At 46.4% G+C, this 20,243-nt stretch overlaps 3 protein-coding genes across 3 annotated transcripts; 2 read left to right on the top strand and 1 right to left on the bottom strand.

Moving 5' to 3' along the window:
* Positions 1–460: 460 nt before the first annotated feature.
* Positions 461–2,596, top strand: LOC108094262 (trichohyalin). The gene is made up of 2 exons (XM_017194727.1): positions 461–1,096; positions 1,154–2,596. The coding sequence occupies exons 1-2, from the start codon at positions 461–463 to the stop codon at positions 2,594–2,596; spliced, it is 2,079 nt and encodes a 692-aa protein (XP_017050216.1).
* An 8,363-nt stretch (positions 2,597–10,959) lies between these two features.
* On the bottom strand, positions 10,960–12,416 carry LOC108094233 (growth arrest and DNA damage-inducible protein GADD45 alpha). The gene has a single exon (XM_017194692.1). The coding sequence runs from the start codon at positions 12,168–12,170 to the stop codon at positions 11,676–11,678; it is 495 nt and encodes a 164-aa protein (XP_017050181.1). The 5' UTR covers positions 12,171–12,416; the 3' UTR covers positions 10,960–11,675.
* Positions 12,417–16,168: 3,752 nt separating this feature from the next.
* Positions 16,169–18,495, top strand: LOC108094330 (adenosine kinase). Its single transcript, XM_017194881.1, has 3 exons — positions 16,169–16,754; positions 16,827–16,982; positions 17,435–18,495. The coding sequence occupies exons 1-3, from the start codon at positions 16,672–16,674 to the stop codon at positions 18,297–18,299; spliced, it is 1,104 nt and encodes a 367-aa protein (XP_017050370.1). The 5' UTR covers positions 16,169–16,671; the 3' UTR covers positions 18,300–18,495.
* The last annotated feature ends 1,748 nt before the right edge of the window (positions 18,496–20,243 follow it).

Here is a 20,243-nt window from a genome sequence, read left to right on the forward strand (position 1 = left end):
TCACTCGATCGGGCCGGGCCAAGGGCCATAAATTCCCAGTGAACAGGCTAAAAATAAAGCCGGGCCTGACCTTGAAGCATAACGGAAGAAGCCAAGCGAAGGCTGGTCCTGTTTTCCTGGGCCGAGGCGGCGGGGCTTCGGAGGGGAGGGCCAGAAGTCTGTGGCCAATTAAGTTCGAGATAAAGAACCCCGGCGACCTAGGGCAACAGAATATTTATTGACACATCCTGCAGGGCCGGCGGTTCGCTCAAGGACACCCAGAAACTGCTTCCACTTGCGGTTCTTTTCCACTCGCCGAGATGCGGGTATAAAAGCCCTCGGCCGAGACTCCCAATCGCAACAGTCTTCCAGCAGCAGTAGTCGAAGTTGTAGTGAAGTTTTGGAGCACCGAGCCCCAGAAGTCCTGCAAGTCGCTACCCGAAAGTTGAACCCACTCGAAGATAAATCAAACCCCCACAAGATGCGGCTTTTCCTGATCGGCCTGCTGGCAATCGGCTCGGCGAGGGCCTTCTCCGTGATCCGGACGCAGCCGAATCCCCAGCTGGTGGCCTTCTCCCCGGCCAGAGGCGAGTTCCCCGTGGTGAGTGGCCCGGCCCAGGGCTACGTTCGCTACTACGACGGCACGGGAGCAGAGCGCCTGCTGCCCTACACCTTCCCGGAACCGCTGAACGGCATCCGGGACCTGGCCACCTCTAGTCTAATCCGCTCCGGCCTGGAGCAGGAGAACCAGCAGACCGCCCTCTTCCGCGCCTGGTGCGAGCAGCGCTACCAGGCCATGCGCCTGGAGCTGGAGCGCCTGAAGGCCCAGGGCCTCAAGCCCTCGGCCAGCATGCTGGCCCAGTTCGAGCCCCTCGAGAAGATCGTCAAGTTCTCCGCCTTCGAAGCTGTCCCCGGACTTTCTCCGGAGGTCCAGAGGGCCCGCGACGAGCAGCTCCGCATCTGGAACGAGGCCAGGCTGGAGGTGCTCCGCGCCGAGCAGAAGCAGCAGCTGCTTGGCCAGTTCTTAGAGTATCAGTTTAAGAAGGAGAAGATCCCTGTGATTTACGGCCAGCAGCAGGAGCAGCAGCTGCTGATCAAGACCTCGACGCCCCAGTTCGTCAAGCCCATCGAAACCCCGCAGACCCATTCCTACGGGCAGTTTGCCGGCACTCAGGATAACCTTCTCCTTAAAACCTCACAGCAGATTGCTCCTCAACCAGTTGAGGAGACTCCCGAGGTGAAGCTGGCCCGCCAGGAGCACCTCAAGCAGTTCAACGAGGCTCTGCTCCGCCAGCCTGCCCAGGAAACTGCCCAGGTAATCCTCAAGACCACTCCCGGAATTCAACAGCCAATTGCCAACCAGCCTCAGCCGATTGTCAAGGCCACCACGACCGCTTTTGGTAACCTGCCGATCCAGCAGCCAGAAGGCATCTTCACCAAAGGAAGCTTCCAGACTCAGCAGAATACCCAAACCATTGAGGAAACCCCAGAGGTTAAGAGAGCGCGCGAGGAGCACCTCAAGCTGTTCAACGAGGCCCTGCTCCGTCAGCCCGCCAAGCCCGAGGAACCCATTCTGAAGACCACTCCCATCCAGCCCACCAAAGCGCAGGCCATCATCTTCCCGGAACCGAAGGCTCCCCAGCCCATTGAAGAAACCCCGGAGGTGAAGCGCGCTCGGGAGGAGCACCTCAAGCAGTTCAATGAGGCCATCCTGCGACAGCCCATCGAAGTCCAACAGCAGCCACTGATTCCCACCGCACCCATTGCTCCATTCGCTCCCCAGGCGATTTTGAAGAGCCCGATTGCCGAGTTCCAGGGTCCCCAGCCCATCCAGGACACACCCGAAGTGAAGTTGGCACGCGAACAACACCTGCTGCTCCTCAGCCAGGCCAAGTTGCAGGCGGAGGACAAGGTGGCCGACATCGCGGACATGATTCGCCTGGAGGAGCGCGAGCGGGAGAAGGAGCGACTGCAGGACTTGGAGCTGCGCAGGCAGGAGGAGAAGGAGGCCGAGATCGAGCGCCAGCGGGAGGCAGACCGCCTGCGCGAGGAGACCCGCCTCCTGGAGGCGGAGCGCCTCAAGATCGAGCAGGAGGACCGCCTGCGCCTGGAGAGCGAGAGGCTGGAGCAGCTCCAGCTGAGGACCTCCGCCTTCGAGAAGGACACCCCCGAGTACCTGCGCAAGGCCGACCAGTTCAAGATCATCGCCAACCAGGTGCAGCCGCAGCAGCAGCAGCAGCAGCCCAGCATTGTGACCCAGCAGCAGCAGGTGCAGAATGGATTCTTCCTGCGCATCCAGACCAACCAGCCGTCGGGTGAACCTGCATCCACTCCTGGCCAGGTGCTCCCCGAGCAGGGCGGCAATCCCTTCCTGGTGCGCTACACCACCAGGCCTGCGGAACTCCCGGCCATTCCCCTGCAGACCATTCTGCCTGCCCCGCTGCCCCTGCCTCTATCCACCCCCATTCCCGCCGATCTGAAGCAGAAGACCGAGTACGCATCCTCCGGCGAACTGGAGAAGGCCACTCGGGAGCACTTCCGGGCCCACGAGATCGCCCTGGAGCAGCTGCGCCTGGCCAACCTGAAGAACCCCTGGACCCCCGAGTGCCAGCACTAGGAACCCAGTGCATCTCCCGTTCGAATCACTTGCATTGCCCTAGGTTAGATCACCACATCACCGTAACACCCATTACACTCATAACACCCACAGCACAACACCCATACGCATACTCGTACACCTGTGTAGCTTAAGCGATTCGCTCCGAGTCCCGATTCAAAATGCATTCAGTTGAGAAACAACGCAAAAAAGAACAAAACCCAAGAATGGTAAGGGGGCATTCAGCTGGATGTGGGATGTGGGGTGTGGGGTGTGGGATGTGGGGTGTGGGGTATTGGGAGTGTTGGGTGGGTGGGTAAGGTGGCCAGGGGACGGAACAAAGGAAATGGCTTTCGCGACTTTACTGTTATAGAACGTTTCCATGCTAATTTCGAGTCGCCAGATTGTCGGATCGATCAGAATGCGCATAAAATGCTAAACTGCGCCGCAAACTGGCACAGATGAAGATGTTATCTGATCCGCTCGAAATCGGTTCTGATCGATTCAGTTCCTAGCACTTGACGCATAAATAACAAGTTGCTGCTCTATGCACCGCAGCCAGAGGATACCCTTTGCGAAAGGCGGGAAGTGCAGCGGTTTCGAGTTTCGAGTTTCGAGTGCAGTTATACAATAAGTATCGGATTTGGGTAAAGGTAATGCCCACGCCAATTAGAAATTTTAATGCTGCAAGGCGCAGCGTGGATTTGCACTAGATCGCCAGGAAAGTGCAGCCATCAAAAAACAGCACTTACAGCTGCCCGATCTGCATAACAAATTTGGTAACTCCACTCCGAATGGTGTCACACTTCTAGCTGTTTATACAAACTCCGCTATTGACCCTGATCAGGTATATGATATGTACATATGCGCCTGCTTTAGGCCCGTTACACAAATCTCCATAAATCCGATATAGCCTTGCGTCCGTGGAGTAGCGGCTTATGAAAATGCTCTAGAAATGTATTCAGAACGCCGTCCACTTAGCGTCCACAAGCTCCGCACTGACCTATCGCAAGTCGAACGGGCTGTTAATCGCCGCCGGACTTGATGAAATTACCGTTGGCAGAATGCCCACCCCCCTTCTTACCCCACCTGATAAGATTTCTAAGCGATTACGTGGCGTATGAGTAACGGGAGCGTGGCGCGGCGAAAGTGACTAACGTGAAACCGAAGATGTTCTATGAACGGCCTTGTATGGATGGCATCTGATATCTGGTTTGCAGGTGGCGGATGCAGAGACACTTGATAAGACGTTTACCGAAGATTTTCTATATTTGCAGAATGTGCTGTCTCCGCAGTCCAAAGTCTAGTCGGTATGAATCACAGTTGGGGGGCGGAACATTAGCTGATTCTGATTCCGGAATGGCTCACATGATTGTTTGCTGGCGGGGTCCAAAGTCCGGAGGGGAGTTCGTTTCAGCCATCCACCCCTTCTTTTTTCGGCTTATCTAATGCCAATCGAATCGGACGATCTGATTGAGCCATATCGACATGATATGGCTGATGCAACTTTCGGCTTTAGCGCGGCTAGACATTTCAAAGCGTCGGGGTTACGGTCCGGTCGCTGATAAACCGCCTATTTGGCCTTGTTCCACTGGATTTGGGCCACTCCACGGCGAATCGAAATCGAACCTGGCAAAGTGCGCAGTTTTTGCGGCCCTGCCATGTGCGAATTATGCCAGCGTATTTATAGAAACCACAAAGCAAGTCCGAGTTTGTGTTTACATTTTGCAGCAGGCGGCGGCCCACAATGGAACAATATACGGGGAAGTGATTGGACTGGCCAAAACACCTTTCGAACCGAATTCCCCGAATCGGGAAACATTTCAAATATTTGCAATTCGCAGCGAATTGTAATGGGAACTACAGCGAGAAAAGATTCTTTATATTAATGGGTTGAATAAATAAATACATTTCTAGGGGATTCCTGATGGTAAAATGATTTCAATTTGCTTTGTAATCGGTGATGAACTACTTCGGGGATTATCCATTTGGTTCATCTGACTTGTATTGAAATAGTATACGAAATTCAGTGTGTTTGAATTTTCATTTTCAACAAATTAACACGTTTTGCTATTTTACCTTATAAGTTGACCTGATCTATTATTGCATATGCAAATATAAAAAGAAAATTTTTAGCAAATGGCCTTATTTGAAGTTCTTCTAAAACAATCACCCAAATCGCTCAACCAATTATTTAATTTCAATACCGAAAGCCAATATTTTCACCTTCTAAATATCCATTAAGTATCCATCACTTGAACTGAATAAAATGTTTAATTTCACAAGAAATCTCAATCAAAATTGCAAGTGCTCGACACCATAAATATTTAACTCCCCCTTTTCGGACGTTACCTTGACCATAAAAGGAAATGTCAGTCCGGTAGTTCCCCCAATCAAACCGTCAAGTGAAGAGCAAACAACGGCACTTTCAGTCGCAGTCCCCGTTGCTTAAATTTTGTTTTCCTTGGAAGTACTGATAACAAAAGAATAAAAAGCCCAGATAAACAAAGGAAACTGAAAACTGAAAACAAACAATACTGCTGATACAAATTTTCCAACAATAATTTGCCTTAATGCTTATGCAGAATATGTGTTATTGTTGTCGCTGCTATTTTTAGCAAAGGCGACAAGTTATTTTTACCGCTCCAGGTTATTTTTGGGCTGAAATTAGTGCGCCGCGAACGATAATGACAAAGACAGACTCGTGATTGGGCCATCACTCAAAGCGACGTGTTGTCAACCAATTTCGCTTAGAAGCGTTTGCTTTAAGCCATGCAAATACAGCTAGTACAACCAATTAGTGATAACGCTAAGATAAGCCGCACTCATCGACGAGAAAGTGGGGCTTCCTCATGCCAAGAAGAGTTCTCCCTGGCGGACCTTGAGTTTGTTTTGCACAGTGGCACCCCAAGTCGTATTCAATACGTAACAGATAAGATAAAAGCGTAGTAAATCGCCAAGTTAATGGAAAATTTGTTCTTGGACTTACTTTTAAATAACCACATACAATGATTAATTTGGTTTTGCACTTATTTTTAGCTCAACCGGCTTATACTCACTTCTGTTCCTAGAAACAGTGAACCTTGATAAATGTAATGACTTTTGTGGTTCCCGTCGCTCCATATGGTTAATCGTTTAATTTTGGCACCCCCAATAATTGAGATTTACGGCTCATTCAAGTTTGTTGCTAGGCCCAAAATTATGAAAGGCTATAAAACCAGAAACGTGATATGATAGTCACATGCGTGCGATTATCACGTTTTGCGATTATTTTTGTTTGTGCCAGTAACAAACAACTGGGGTATTGGTTGCTTGCGGCGCTTCTTTTTGTTCTGGCTTAAGCAAACTGGAACCACAATATGGTAGCATTACATTTAAAATCCAAGTTGGCATAAATTTCTGTTATATTTGAAAGAGGTTTTTATACCCATTAGGACGAAAGATTCAATAAAAGCTATTAAGTCAAATGTTTCTGCATAAAAATATGATCCATTATATTTCCCCTAACAACTTCAGTTTGCGGAAATCTTGAGCCAACGTATTTTCACTAGCTTCTTTGGAAAGAGAACACTATCGCAATTGTCGAGGTCTATAAAACAGTTTTTTTGGCGTTGGCAAACATTCTTCAAGATATGGCCAGTGGGTCAATCCCCAAAAAACGTACCCCTATCGCTTCGCAACGAAAGAAATTGCCCAGACAGTGTTTCTAAATTCGTATCAGCAGCCATGTGATTTCTCGACATTGACGTCACGAAGACCTTTGCCATCGTCACTGATTTTTGGCAGCATTGATAAATTCGAGCATAATTATAGAACCCCTGGCCATTGTTGTTCGGCGAGTGGGCGTGTCAGGTGGGCGGCATCAGCCTCCTTGATCTTGGGTAAACAATCGGAGTGCGAATGTTTGAATGCTTTGTTTGTCCGATCGGCGATCATGCGATAACTTCATTATGCCCACTGGCGATCGTTAAAAATCATTTTTTACGCCGCCATAAATTCGTATTTATACCCCGGCGATATCGGGATGCATATATTGCATTTGAGGCTGAGCCGCAGTTGCAACAAAGGATAAGCCGAGATTCGGATGACAAGATAGCGGTACTCTCGCTTTTTGACTTACGTGAGAAAGTTTTACGACATTGACGCAGTTGACGCAGCTGCTGCGAAGGGCGGTGGAGGGTGGTGGTTGGCGGGTGGTTGTTGGACGGTAGAGTCGATGTTCTGACACAATAACGGTACTGGCGACACGCTGAGCCGCGGATTGCCGCACAATTTACGTAAGCAACTCGAGACGGAGACGGTTGAGAAGGAGGACTTGTGGCCGCAAGGCTTGCAAAATATGCGGCGGAACCGTAACTCTTATCGAATCGAAACGTGCTCGAGCATGTCGACGGGCGATTCGCCAGGTGCTCTTGGCCTGGCCCTCCAATCAGTCACTCGGTCGCAGATCCCCCGCAATTAATCTAATCAGTGGCACTCGCCACGCGTTCAAGGGAGATCGTGCACTGAAAAAAAATTAGATCATTTTGATTTTGATAAAAAATACGAAATTAATTATTTCACTTGGGGTTATTCAGTGTGTCGGGTTGTGCCTTATTTTTATGATAACGCAAAATGTGTGTGTATTGCGATATATTGCGGATCAATTTAATTATAACTAAATTAGTTATTCAAACATACTTTCTTATCACGTTTTTAATTTTTATTTATTCACACCTTCCTAATATATTATATGAAGTAATATAAAATCAGCATCCGAAAAACCTGTTAACAGCTGTATTTCTGTTTTTTATTGCAACTCAATAAAGGTTGGATAAACTGACAAAAGTCGATTATATACAAAGCAATTGGCGTTTGGATATTTTGGATTTTAAACACCTGATTGTATATGTATAAAAATTGATTTATTTTTATTATATAAAACCAAACTCTTACCACACAATTTTTTTCTGCGTAGAGAGAATTCCCTTGGAAATCTGAGCGGTCTGGGTTATTGTGAAATTCAACGAACCTGCGTTAATTTTCCCACAAAGAGAGCTGCTGCGCTATCTGCAAAAGAATCAGGTGAAGCTCTACAAAGGGAGTCCATTTTTATGGAGAGCGTTATCAAATTTGTTTTATGGCCGCGATAAATGGCAATTAAATACTGGAGTTCGGCCGTATCTGTCTATTTCGCTCTCAATTATAGTTGTGGCGCTAATTTCGCACGAACTTGTTTGTGCAAATATTAAATCTACCACTGGGGGCGGGGGTTAATGGGGTGTGTCATATCGGAAAGTGCAATTGCGTTTCGGCCCAGACTTATTTAACTGTTATATGGAACTATGTTTGCTTTTCCGATTAGTTTTTCCACCGAAATGTGCGATGTGCTCCTGCTGAAATTCGCAGATCATGTGAGAAACCAGACCGAACTGGATTGAGAAGTGTGAAAATCCCTCTGTATGCTGAGCATCTTAGTGGGTCACTTATCTGAAGCTCTGTTTCAAACCAAAGTAAAATTATTCGGAATTCATAATGTTTGGCGACAAACAAGTTGTTGATTACTATGTCTTCCCAAGAAGTACATATACTATACTAAAATCAAAAAATCCCCAGATTTATTTCTTTGTTTTCAAAACTGCTTTCTCAGGAACGCGACCGTAATCTGAAATAAGCTGCACGTGATACTAGAAACAAGTGAATAAAAAGTCCAAGCAAATTTACTCAAAATTATTAAAAACGGAAAATGGAAGCGTGGCTACACAATCTTTGCCTTCTTATCAGCACCAAACTCACGCTGGATTTTGCGGAATCATGCTTAATATTCCCCCAGCGACTCTAGGGCAAATATTTTGTAATAATCACCATAAAAACGTTTAAGGTGTCTGGGTAAAGTTTTATTTGCCTGGTTGTTTGTTTACTTTCTTGGTATAACCCGAGCCCCCAACGGGGTTCATTTGTAAAATTTCCCCATTAAAAAACCCGTTCTCGGCGGCAAAATTCATTCATGAGCAGGCGAACCCTGATTTTCAGGGGAATACTAATCAATCTAATCACTGGTCGTGGAAAAGTTCAATGTTTTTCTGCCAGGGTTAACCGTAGTAAACAAAAGTGCTCCGGCTGGAATTGATTACAGCCAAAAATATGGAAATTTAGGCTGTTTATCAGTGGAGAGCTGGAGAATCCCACTGTTTGGCTTTTGCGTCTAAATGCCTCGCATTTATATCCCAGCTCGCTAAAATCCCATCAGCAAAGTGGTTCTGCTTAAGTCCCGACTGATAATTCTTAGCCGCACAATCCGCCGGATTGGAACTCAAAACACTGATAAGCAGGGTGTATTCCGTTGAATAACGCGGCTTACGGGGAAATCCGCGCTCTTAATGTTCGCTTGAACGCCAGATACCGCGTAAATAATAATAACAATATTTTGCATTTTCGTGTTCAGCCGAAGACAACATGTTTGTCTTCGATCCAGGGCGATTACTCGATCCAAGGCGGTTTACCACAAAGAAAGGGGAGGAGGATTTTCACGCAGGGCGTTTAGCACGCGCTCATGACAATCGGCCGAGTGGCTTGCAGCTGAGGAAACTTTGGCTGTGTGTCGCGCGAATCCGAAACTAGTTGCCAGCCAACAGGTTGTAAGTCGAGTGATTGGACTTGTATCTGGGGGCATTCCAAACGGGCAAACGACGAGCGTCTCGCATTGAGAATTATGCTAATTTCCAGCTGGCCGGGCTAGCACCGCTCGACATGATTCACATTCACCTTCGACGACATCGCCGCCACCGGTGAATCTCTGAAATTTGCACTCTGCGCAGTCTCGTCTGCCTTCGGAATCCAGCCAAGTCATGCTGGTGGCTCAATTCCGTATATGGGCAATTGTCAAGCGATCGGGGGCCAAGTCAATATCTAATTTGCATGGCGCGGGGGTCCAAACTTCCCCTTCTCCAATTCGAAGGGGAAAGCTTGGCCGAGAGCCGACTTCAATTGTTCAGTCAATGGCCGCATGGCCCATTACTCAACGCGGAATGGAGTGAGTTGGCCGGATCGAAAGCGGCATTGAGTACCTGCCCGTTCTTTGGAATTCACGCTCGATCCGCGTCGCAGGGTAAAGTACAGGTGGTGAATAAGTGGGAATCGATTGTGCAAGCGCTGTGCGAATAGCAGATCACCTGGATCTTGCCGAACACCGGGTGCTTAAGCCGTAATCGATCCCAGTACTTCACACCCAATTGTTCTAATGCACTGGGGCAATAGTAAAGGTGATAATTGGGGGGTCATAACTGATTCAGAGCGATCTGAAACCGCTTAAAGCCGATGTTGTGCAATCCCTTTGCAAATACGTCCATATGATCATGTAAAATAATCATTATATATATCTGAGGCCTAATAATTATTTAAGAGATTGCTGACTACCTTTAAAATGCCCCCAGATGGAAAGTTTGTGTTGAACAAGCTTGAGCCGTCGTACCACCCCAAAATCGTGTCCAGACATTCCGCCTAACTGACCTATCTTCGGACCACATGGACCCACTGCTAATGGTCCTAATCAGTGGCAAACTTTTGCCCAGTGATTTTCCCACGGCACGAGCTACTCGCATGCTTTTTCCTCCCATCAGCCGGGCTTTTGTCTCTTCTGGCTCGGTCCATCCATTAATTCAACATTGTGCGATGTCTGGCATTGATTGTATTAACATGTCTCGGCTACTTAACAACTGTCTGCTTAGTTAACTCAATTGCCATGATCGCAGACGTGTTGCGACTCGATACTATAAAACAAAGTGGGTCTTGTTTAAAAATTAGAGAGTGGTGTATGAGCTGAAATAACCATTTGTTCGCTATCAAAGTAGTATCAAAGTACGATCCATTTACCGTTTATACGACACCTTTTGGACTGATTATTAAATTTCACCACTTCGAATTACTTTACAGGGTTTTAATATTTCCTGGTTAATAAGCATGACCTATAATTTTAATTGATTTCGCACCGATCGGTGATTGTGGCAATTCCTTCGGTAAACCGAGGATTTTCACACCAGTTATCAATGAGCCACGGGATTGCCTGAAAAATGTTTAAATTGCAAAGCGAAGATTTTTCGAAATTTGTATAACAATCGCCGAGTTCCTTCTGAGGGCATCACTTAGTCGATTGTTGGCCCCGATTTCGGTGTTTATGCGTGGCTCACATTCGAATCGGTTCCGAGAATTTCATTGATAAGGGGCTCCAGCGAGCGCTCTATATGCATGGCACGCTCGATGGGGAAACCCCGGCAAGTTATGCAAAGATTGATGACTCGGCCAAGCGTTCCATATCCGAGGGATTTGCACCCGTTGACGTCAAAAGAGGTCTTCAGTTACTGGAAGAGATTGCTGAAAAGGCTGGATAAATAAAAAGGCAGAGAAAGTTTGGGTTTTTTCAAGTTTTTATTTTGTTTTTCTTTTTAAAAATCTTTTCAATTTAATTTTGTGCTTAAAATTAAATAACATTTTTTTGTGTATGTGTTTTTTATCTCTCTTGGGAAAAGCTAACATAACAAAACTTTAATTTTTACATGCAACTTGCTGGTCTCCTTCATAAGTGCAATTTACAATTTACGGCGTACAGAATAATTGTCATTATCAGTAAATTTGCGCGACGCTTAAAGCGAAAAAATTATACAGAAACAAATTGGCTATATGTATGCATGTGGGGCTCAGCAGCTGGTCACGCGCTTCGGTGTGTGTGTGATGCTCCCCGGGCGAGTGTGCGTGAGTATCTGTGTGCGACTTCCGCGGGTCTCTCGACTGCAACTGCAGGTTCTGCTGCCTCGAAGGTCGCCTTTCAGTTTCGATTCCCTCCGCTCCACTCCACGCCCCTCTGCTCCTCTCCTCGTCTTTTCGAATACAGCTAGGTTAGGGTATTTGTAGCGTACTCTATATATCCTATGTGCCAGTATGCCTGGCGGGCTGTGGCAACGCCCCCAGAACGTCGGTTTCCCTCGGGAACTCTCCAAGACGTTCGGGGACATCAACCCCGGCAACTGGTTTCTTTTTGGATTTTATGCGTTTTAAACCTTGTGTGGCCCACTGTCAGCGGGGCCTGTTCAATGCGAAGCTCTCTGGCCGTCCCGCTCACACGCGCCTACACAGCCGGCAGCTGGACGATGGGGTGCTGGGGGGCGTCCCAGTGGGCCTCGCAGTAGTCGACCAGCTGGTTCTCGGCCTTGGTCAGCTGCTCCTCGGGTGCGTCGGCCCAGACCTTCTGCACCAGGCAGCAGGACTCGACGGAGTCCTGGCCGAGGATGCGGCTCAGCTTGGTGGCGTCGTCCACCTTGATCACGTAGATGTCGTTCTCGTAGCAGAAGGCCTCCAGCAGCACCTCGTGCATGTGGGTGGCGGAGTCGCCGTCCTTGGGCTGGGCCATCAGGCAGAAGAGGGATCCCTCCGGCGACTTCGAGAGCACGTTGATGGCGGCGGACAGGCCCACGATCACCCGCGCCTCGCTCTGGGCCCTCAGAAGGGCCGATTTGACAGTGCGGCCAATGGGGGCGCACTCCATGGCCAGATCGATGTCCAGCTCCAGGTCCATGTCCATCTCTCTTTCCAGGTGCATGGTGCAGGTCTCCTCGACGACCATTGTGTGTGGGTAATCCGTTTGTTGGGTTTTGGTTGGGGTTTGTTGGGTTATTTTCAAGCCGTTGGCTTCCACTTGGCTGTGCACTTTGGGGCTCTTTGTTTTGTTTAGCACTTTTGGCTGGCACTGGTTTGCTTGTTTTTTTTCGAGTGTTTGTTTTAGCGCTCGATTAACTTTTGATTATGAAATTCTTTTCGCACTGGCTCTGCGTTTCTGGCAACCGTTTGTCCGCGTTGTTTCAATTTTGAGTGGCAATTTCACAATGAATGCCCTCAGTTGGCGAGCGAGCGCATTTATAGCCGCGCTCTCCGCCGCCTGAGAATTCCACTGAATTTCATCAGAAACGCGCGAGCGGGAGCTTTTCGGGGGGGGGGCCGCTCTTTGGCTCTCTGGCTCTCTGGGTTGAGCTCGCTCTTTTCAGCTCAAACCGGGTTTTTTTTGCCACTTTTTGGGGATCCGCAAAGATTTCCGTTGATTTGGACGCAATTAGCAGCTCGGGGGTTTCTTTCCACGGCTTGCAAACTGCATTTTTTTGGGCCCGAACATCGGGGTCAGGCAACTTGACGCTGCTCTCACGAAACTCACGCAATCCCATCGCGAACTTCGAAGGTGAGAAAGTGGCTCCCTTAAGTTAAGAGCTCCGTTTTTTATTATCTTTCGCTGGAAAAAACATGTGCAAACATGATTTGAGTGAATCAAAATTAGCTCATCGAATTTCGAACAAAAGTCTTCAAATAAATTTCACTTGAACGATCTTCCTTATTTTCGGGAATACTACATATTTCGCCAGAATCTTGTGAATGGGCCACGAGATTTTGGCCCTCGGCCAGCAGGTGATCATCAACAGGTCCCGAGTGTTTTCTGTTTCGCATCTTGGCGACCAACGCGGCGTATACGCAACGTATACTAGGCGTATGATTAACGAACGACCTTACTTAACGCACTCGAAATGGATTCGGGTTAATTTTATTTCTGTTCTGGCTTCGCACGATCGGCTGTGAACGAACCCGCCATAAATCCATTATTTTGGGATTTTGCCCAGACCATTGGACAAACAGAATCGGAGTGGACAAACACACCGGAGGCTGCTAATCAATTTATCGCAGTATTTCAATTTCAAATTCCCCCGCTCACGCTGCTCAATCAGCACGTGGGAACGTGTCGAAATCGGGAGCAAAGAGCGCTGAGTGAATTTTATCAATTGAACCCTGCAAACTACGCCGTTTTTCGGTGTTTTCACCTCACTTTCCGGCCCGAGTTCAACTACCGCACTTTAATGCACTTTTCAGTGATTAATTGTTTCTTTTATCGCCGCAATTTTTTGAGTTTTGATGGGGTAAGCATAAGTTGGAGGGCTTTGCACAATTTGTTTTGAATCGAACCACCTGAGTTAAAAATAGCACCTGCAAAATGATATTTACATATGTACTCATGTTTTAGTTGTAGTTCGCTTTTTGAGTTGAACAAACTGCTGAAAGGGCCTACAAAAATGAAAACAAGATTTGGGGGGTGTGCTGGTTGTTAATTATTACCTAAGTTTACAGTTGGTTGGATCGGTCGTTTAGAATCGATAGTTGTAAAACGAATATCTAAGATAATAAATCTGTCCGGAAGCCACATTAAGTGTATACCCTAAGCTCCACACAGTGGGACTCATTGAAAACGAAATCCAAAAATAATGTTCGCAATAGAATTCGATTTCAACTAATATTGCAAGTATAAAGTTTAAAGAACCTTCTGGAATAGCAGAGCCACCAATTGGTCAAGATCGGAGCTGCAAAACAACAAAGCACAGATATATTTGTATATGTATGTATGTACATATAAGCTGATTAAAATATTAATGTGGGTTCTTTGCTTTCTCATTCAACTCCCCCGCCAATTACTGACCTATGAGTTGTCGGAAACATAAACAATTGTTTTGCTTACACAGCGCCTACCTAAATGGATCATCCAGGAGGAATATGAAGGGAAATGCAAACGAGGTAGAAACTGCTGAATCAGTTCAGAATTTGCGCGCCAAATTCGCTTCGAAAGTGGCCAATGAACCTGCAGTTGAGCTTGAAGGGGACCCCAAGAATTGGTGACAAAATAGGGGATTTCAAGCTAGATCATAACTCTAAGTTCTTATGATGTTTGCTATATTTCACTATCTACTTATATTTTTATAGAATCTCACGGCAATATTAAAAAAAGACTCTCTTAATATTTTCTATTTTGCTCATTAAACATTTAATAACTAAATTTATTGATTCAAATTTGTATTATTAAAAATTGAAAAAGATATAGCATACTAGCGTTGCATTCCAGCGAAGAACTTAAATTCGCACAAGTTTATAAACGACAATACCCATACTTTGTAGTACTTGGGCGGACGTGTGAATTTGAAATTTTTACTTTCAGCTATGTACAACGTGTAGTTGTATCCAGACGTCACAATCGAATTCTTATAATACCATCAGATATTTTTAGCTTTTTCCGGGGACTCCAATGGGCAACACTACCTTGGGTTGTTTACGGGTAACATGCCACCCGATTATGTGTGCAACATGCCCTCGGCACATGTGATGGAGCTATGTGGTTGGCTTCTGTTACTGGGGACTGTCATTGAGGCCACAGAGTGATCGGTGCATGGAAGAGTGTCTTCGGATCCCTCCACCCATTGGCGGATGCCCAAGTGCTGAGTCACGCCGGCACAGCACTAAACTGGGCCCAAACCCACGGCAGCCGAAGAGTAGCAGTGATTCAAAGCTGAAGAGCAGCAGTGAGTCAGAGCCGAAGAGAGTGCGAACTGGTTTCACGACTTCCCCGAAAGTGCGTTTGCTCTGGGCCCCAGTTGGCGTTCAAAGCCAGTCCAAAGTCCTCACCTGTCGTACCTGCGGCCAGTCACCAATTCCGAACGTACCAATTCAATATCACGTGCACCAGCATCACGCTTCGAAACGAGTTCTCTTTTGGCCAGTCCCCAAAGTGCATTTATGTATGCAGTGCAGCTATGCTGGGGGGTTTCCCATTTATCGCTCGCTTTTGGGAAAACCCCAATGTCCATGGGAGTTCTCTGCGAAAAAGCCCCACTTCAAAAAGGCAGTGGTTTCATTCGATCTCTGGTCGTTTTTCCCCACTCCGAATGTGGCATTAAAGTCTTAATTGTTTTTTTTGCACTTCAAGATAAAGAGTTATCGGGCCATATTGCAGAGTCCAAGAGGGGAGCGTTCTTCCCAAATCTGAGGGCGTGTCTCTCAGTAAACATTATGAACAAACCTTGCGAATGCATTTAAATTAATGGTGAAATGGTTTTGGCTCTTCTTTGGAGAGATATACATACATATTTGCACTGCAGAGTTCTGTTTATGTTGAACGACTTGTTTTTAAAACCTTGCGAAATTAAAGGTTCACAGAAATAAATGCTTACAAAAGAGAAACAGAAGAGAAAGCACTGTGTTTATGAATTAAATTTTATTAGAAAGATTTTGTTCTCTCTAAAACAAATTAGGTAAAAATTACAATTTTCAATTTACAATAAATTTTATTTAAGTTTGTACATTGTGTAAAAATAGTTTTCAAGACATTTTAGGCCAAAAAGCAGTTTTCACAAATTGTAATTAAAAGTCTTTTTCTGTTTTAATGGTTTTAATATTTAATATTTGTGTCCATTCTATTTAAAATGTCTATAATACACGTAAGGGGTATAAACGTTTATTGTAAACACATTTAAAATGTTTATCGTAATAGATAATTTAAACCTTCTTAATTTATTTAAATTTTTAACGACCATAACCGTTTGGTTACGTTGCAAGTAATGGCAACCCTGGCTACTCTCTTTCTCTCTTGTTATCTGGCTCAAAAAGCTTTATCATCCACGTGCTTTTTCGCCGGCTGAGCTTTTACTTTGCTCTTTCTCTGAATTTTGCTTCCTCTTCCCTGTAAACAAAAACACTTGATCAGCTGTTTCTATCCCGGTTCTAGTGCTGGTTAACATAAAAACATTACACAGGTAATTTATGTAATTCGCCTAATAGTTGCCGTTAATTATACAATAAAGTCATTACCGATAAGTTGATGGCATTTCGAATTCTAATTCTTATCTGAATCACATAAGTTCTGGTGCAAAAAGTTGTTGCGGAACTTTAACGCCAGCGCAGTGCCAAAAGCTCAGTGTTATTGAAAACCCCACAAAGTCAAAAAAGTCGAAGAAGACAAGCAAAATGCGAGGTGGCAGAAAACCAACAAAGAGTGGCTCTTTGTAAGCCGAACGCAAACCGAAAAAAAAGAAGTTGGCTCGATCCGGACTAATTGCCTGAAATGGGCTAGCTGGGAAATAACAAAACACGCTGTCGCGAGCGAGATAAAAACACCGGGGCAAACCGGACAGAGAACTCAGTTCTCCGCCGAACGACAAAAGCGGCGCACCATTATTTCACTTTTCACCCGTGGCTCCGTTCACATCGCACGTTCGAGCAAATAGAACGCGAAAATCCCGGCGGAGCGTTAATTTTTGCATACAATGGAGTACCTGAGCTACGTGTACGAGAAAATCTTCGGGGGCAGTCCACCCACAACGGACGACACGGAAGGGGCTTTCCACACGTGAGTGGTTTGACTCGGAAAAGCTCTCTGTAGCGAAAACCCCCTCTGATTATCGGGTTCTCCCCTTTTCAGACCCCGCAAGGTCATCTGCTTCGGGAACGTCCTGCTAGACCGACTGGTCAAACTCGAGGATCCACAACTCCTGGAGCGTTATGGATTGGAACTGGGATCCAAGGGGGAACTCGACATGGAAAAACTTAACCAGTTGGCGGCCGAAGCGTCAGAGAGGTGAGCATATCGATTTTGTAATCTTCCAGATACTCTAATCCTTATTAAATAATACTTTGAAGATAATTCTTTATTGTAATTAAAAGTAAAGGAAGTGTTCAAAGTACTGAAGTTTTTAATACTTTTAACAAATGGTGTTAACAATAAGTTTTCAGCATTGTGCATAAATCTCCTCACTTTTTTAAATTTTCCGTGTTGCTTGAAAATGATGTTCAAACCGCTGTTAGCCACGAAAAATTTGGACTTGCGAAGATGATTGCGTATTAAAATAAATAGGGCAAGCAAACTGGTTTTGCTTTCAGAAGCCGAAGTTAAGGAAGTCCGAAACAAAGAATATTAACAATAACATACATATATATATATATATATATACATGTACTGAATTACAATTCAATACGTAATTGGTTAAGCATTCTTGGTATAGATACTAATCCGAACCAAATCCCTTTCAGCTCTCAGTGCCTTACAAATCCGGGTGGCTCTGCCCTCAACACTGCCCGCATCCTCAAGCAACTGGGCACGGATGCCCTGTTCTTTGGCGCCGTGGGCGCAGATAAGCACGCCGAGGAGCTGCGCCTGATCTTCAGGGAGCGTGGCATCGAGGCCATGTTGCAGACGGTGGAGGAGGCACACACCGGACAGTGCCTGTGCCTCGTGTACCAGGACAACCCCACGCTGTACGCCAACATCGGGGCCTCGGCCCAGTTCGAGGTGCAGACCCTGAGTCACGCCGTCAGCCACGAGGGCCAGAGCTTCCTGCGGCCCGTGGAGCGCAAGCAGATCCTGTACCTGGAGGGCTTTTTCGTGCCCCAAAGGAGCGAGGTGTGCGACTACATAGTGCAGCACTTGGTGAGGGAGCGGCGGCGACTGGCCCTCAACCTCAGTGCTCCCTATATAGTCAAGAAAAATCCACAAGCAATGCTGAGGCTGGCCCGCGTTGCCTTCTTTCTGTTCGGCAACCGACAGGAGTTTGAGGCGCTGGCTGAGGCAGCGGGAGGATTCCGCGACGTCGACGAGCTCGCGCAGCACCTTCTGCAGTCCGGCGGCACCAAGGTCATCTTCGTCACGAACGGCAGTGCCGGCGTGCAGGTGATCACCAACTATGTGGAGGAGCTGGCTCCTCCTGGGCCCGTCAGCTTCGAGGACTACAGGGCGCAGCGCGTGGAGCAGGTGGTGGATGCCACTGGTGCAGGGGACGCCTTTGTCGCTGGGTTCCTGCACGCCTGGCTGGAGAAGCGGTCGCTGGGCGAGTGCATCCGCATGGCCTCCAACGTGGCCGCCAAGGTCGTCACCCAGGTGGGCTGCAATCTGCCCTAGCCCACATGCAGTGCAATCTCGGAAAGCGCACAATCAAGCACCAAAGTAGAATCATAGCATGTAATTGCTCCCGCAATCTCCACAAACCTTAGGCTTACTCAAACCGTTATCCACGGATTCCCACAAGCAATGATCATTAGTCACAATTTGACTAAATAAAAGTGATTTACATTTCGCCCACTGAAAGATAAGAGAATTAATTGTGTTGTGTGTTTTTTGTATATACATATATTCAAATGCGTATCATAGAGAAATGCCCGTAACAAGGTGAGAAAGTTAGCTACCTCAACATCTAGGTTGTATTATGTTATTGTTTTAAACAACAACATTTCAACTGTATAATACTAGGACTTTTATATTCGGTTTCCAAAGTCTATTCCGCCCACTAGAATATCTATCCAGCTCATGCCATAAAAATTAAATTTGACCTTCGGAAGTACGCGTAGATAAAAAGTGAAATGTTTAGTAGAGCATATAGCCCACATCTTATCATCTTTTGCTATGAAATCACCGGAACAGTCGTTTTAATGTTTAAATATAGATTTGAGAGAAAAAGTTTATGTACAGTGGGTATAAACGTGATAATTTTTCACAAAAAGAGACATCTTCTTTAATTACTTTTTGAAAGGGGAACAAAATTAAATCAAACTTTTAAAATAAAAACAATAATAATTATTTTACATTCAGTGTTTATGCATACATACTATATTCCCACAGTGATTCTGAAGTAATCGTCAGATAAATGAAAGCTGGCGATTGTTCGACCTCAATTGGCTTGCTATTGTTAATACGGCATTATTGCATTATTCACTCGATCGCCGGAGTTCCCAGCGTTGTGCCGTTGTGTGAATCGTCATCCGAAGCCGTTATCGTTCACTTAATTCCCCCAGAGATCCCTGAGTCCATAGCTTTTCCCTGGTCCACATTCCTTGCGATGCAACAAACGATTCTCATTTTCCTACGCCGGCTTAGTCATACGTCTTGTATATATGCGGTGTACATCCCACACGAGTCAGTCAATAAGTGACGACTTGGCCCGCAGAGAACTCGCATGGCCAGATGCCATCAAAGCGAATTCCGCATTTGCCAGTGGTTGTGGGGGAGGATTGGGTTCTGGTTCTGGTTCTGGCGACACACATGTTGGCGAATCGTTAACAAAAACTAAGCCGCATTTGGCATGCTTGTGTGAGCAGGCCAAGAAGACTTAGGCCAGAGCAGCTGATGCCAAAGGAGCTGGAGGACGGAAGCCCTGAAAACAATAAAGAAGCTCGGGCTTAGGCCGAAAGCAATTCCGCACTTTAAAGGCCAATTCCGGGATCAGCGTAGTGAGCTGCCTAATTGGCAAGAAGCCGCTTAAACGGGCCAAGTGGAGCCAGGCGAAATGGCGGTGGGAATGTGCCAAAGCCAATATTGACACACCCACCCAATTGAGTTTATCGAGGGGTTCGCAGTCGGTCCTGCTCAAATCACAACATCCTGCCCCTGTTAATTACTCGATATTAATTTTATACCGGTCGGGAGGGATCCGAGCACCCTTTCTCCAGTCCTTTGCTCCGATGGCTTTCTATGCTCTGGCCACTGGCTCTGAAAGTGCCAGTCCTTTGTCGGGTCCGTAATTAATGTCATCGTGTGGTTTACGGGGTTAACAGACACTCCGCAGACGGAGCTCCACTCCGGCCTTATCCCTTTGATGTCTGCGTGTGTGTAATGGCCCTGGCCAGACTAACCCAAGGCTCGACTAAGATCCTCACTAGCACGTGATAATTAAATGCCCTCATTTGCCCTGCTTAGCATTTTAATTTACAATAAATTGCGCTTCGGAAACGAAAGTTGCCAGGTAATCACTGAACGAAAGCACTTGAAAAGGTTTTAACTGTATGTATTTCATTTTAACCTTAATTAACAGTACTAAGTTGTCATTTTATAACTGTAACGTTTAAATTA

Source organism: Drosophila ficusphila, unplaced genomic scaffold, assembly GCF_018152265.1.
Source record: "Drosophila ficusphila isolate 14025-0441.05 unplaced genomic scaffold, ASM1815226v1 contig_414, whole genome shotgun sequence".
In the NCBI taxonomy this organism is placed as follows: domain Eukaryota; kingdom Metazoa; phylum Arthropoda; class Insecta; order Diptera; family Drosophilidae; genus Drosophila; species Drosophila ficusphila.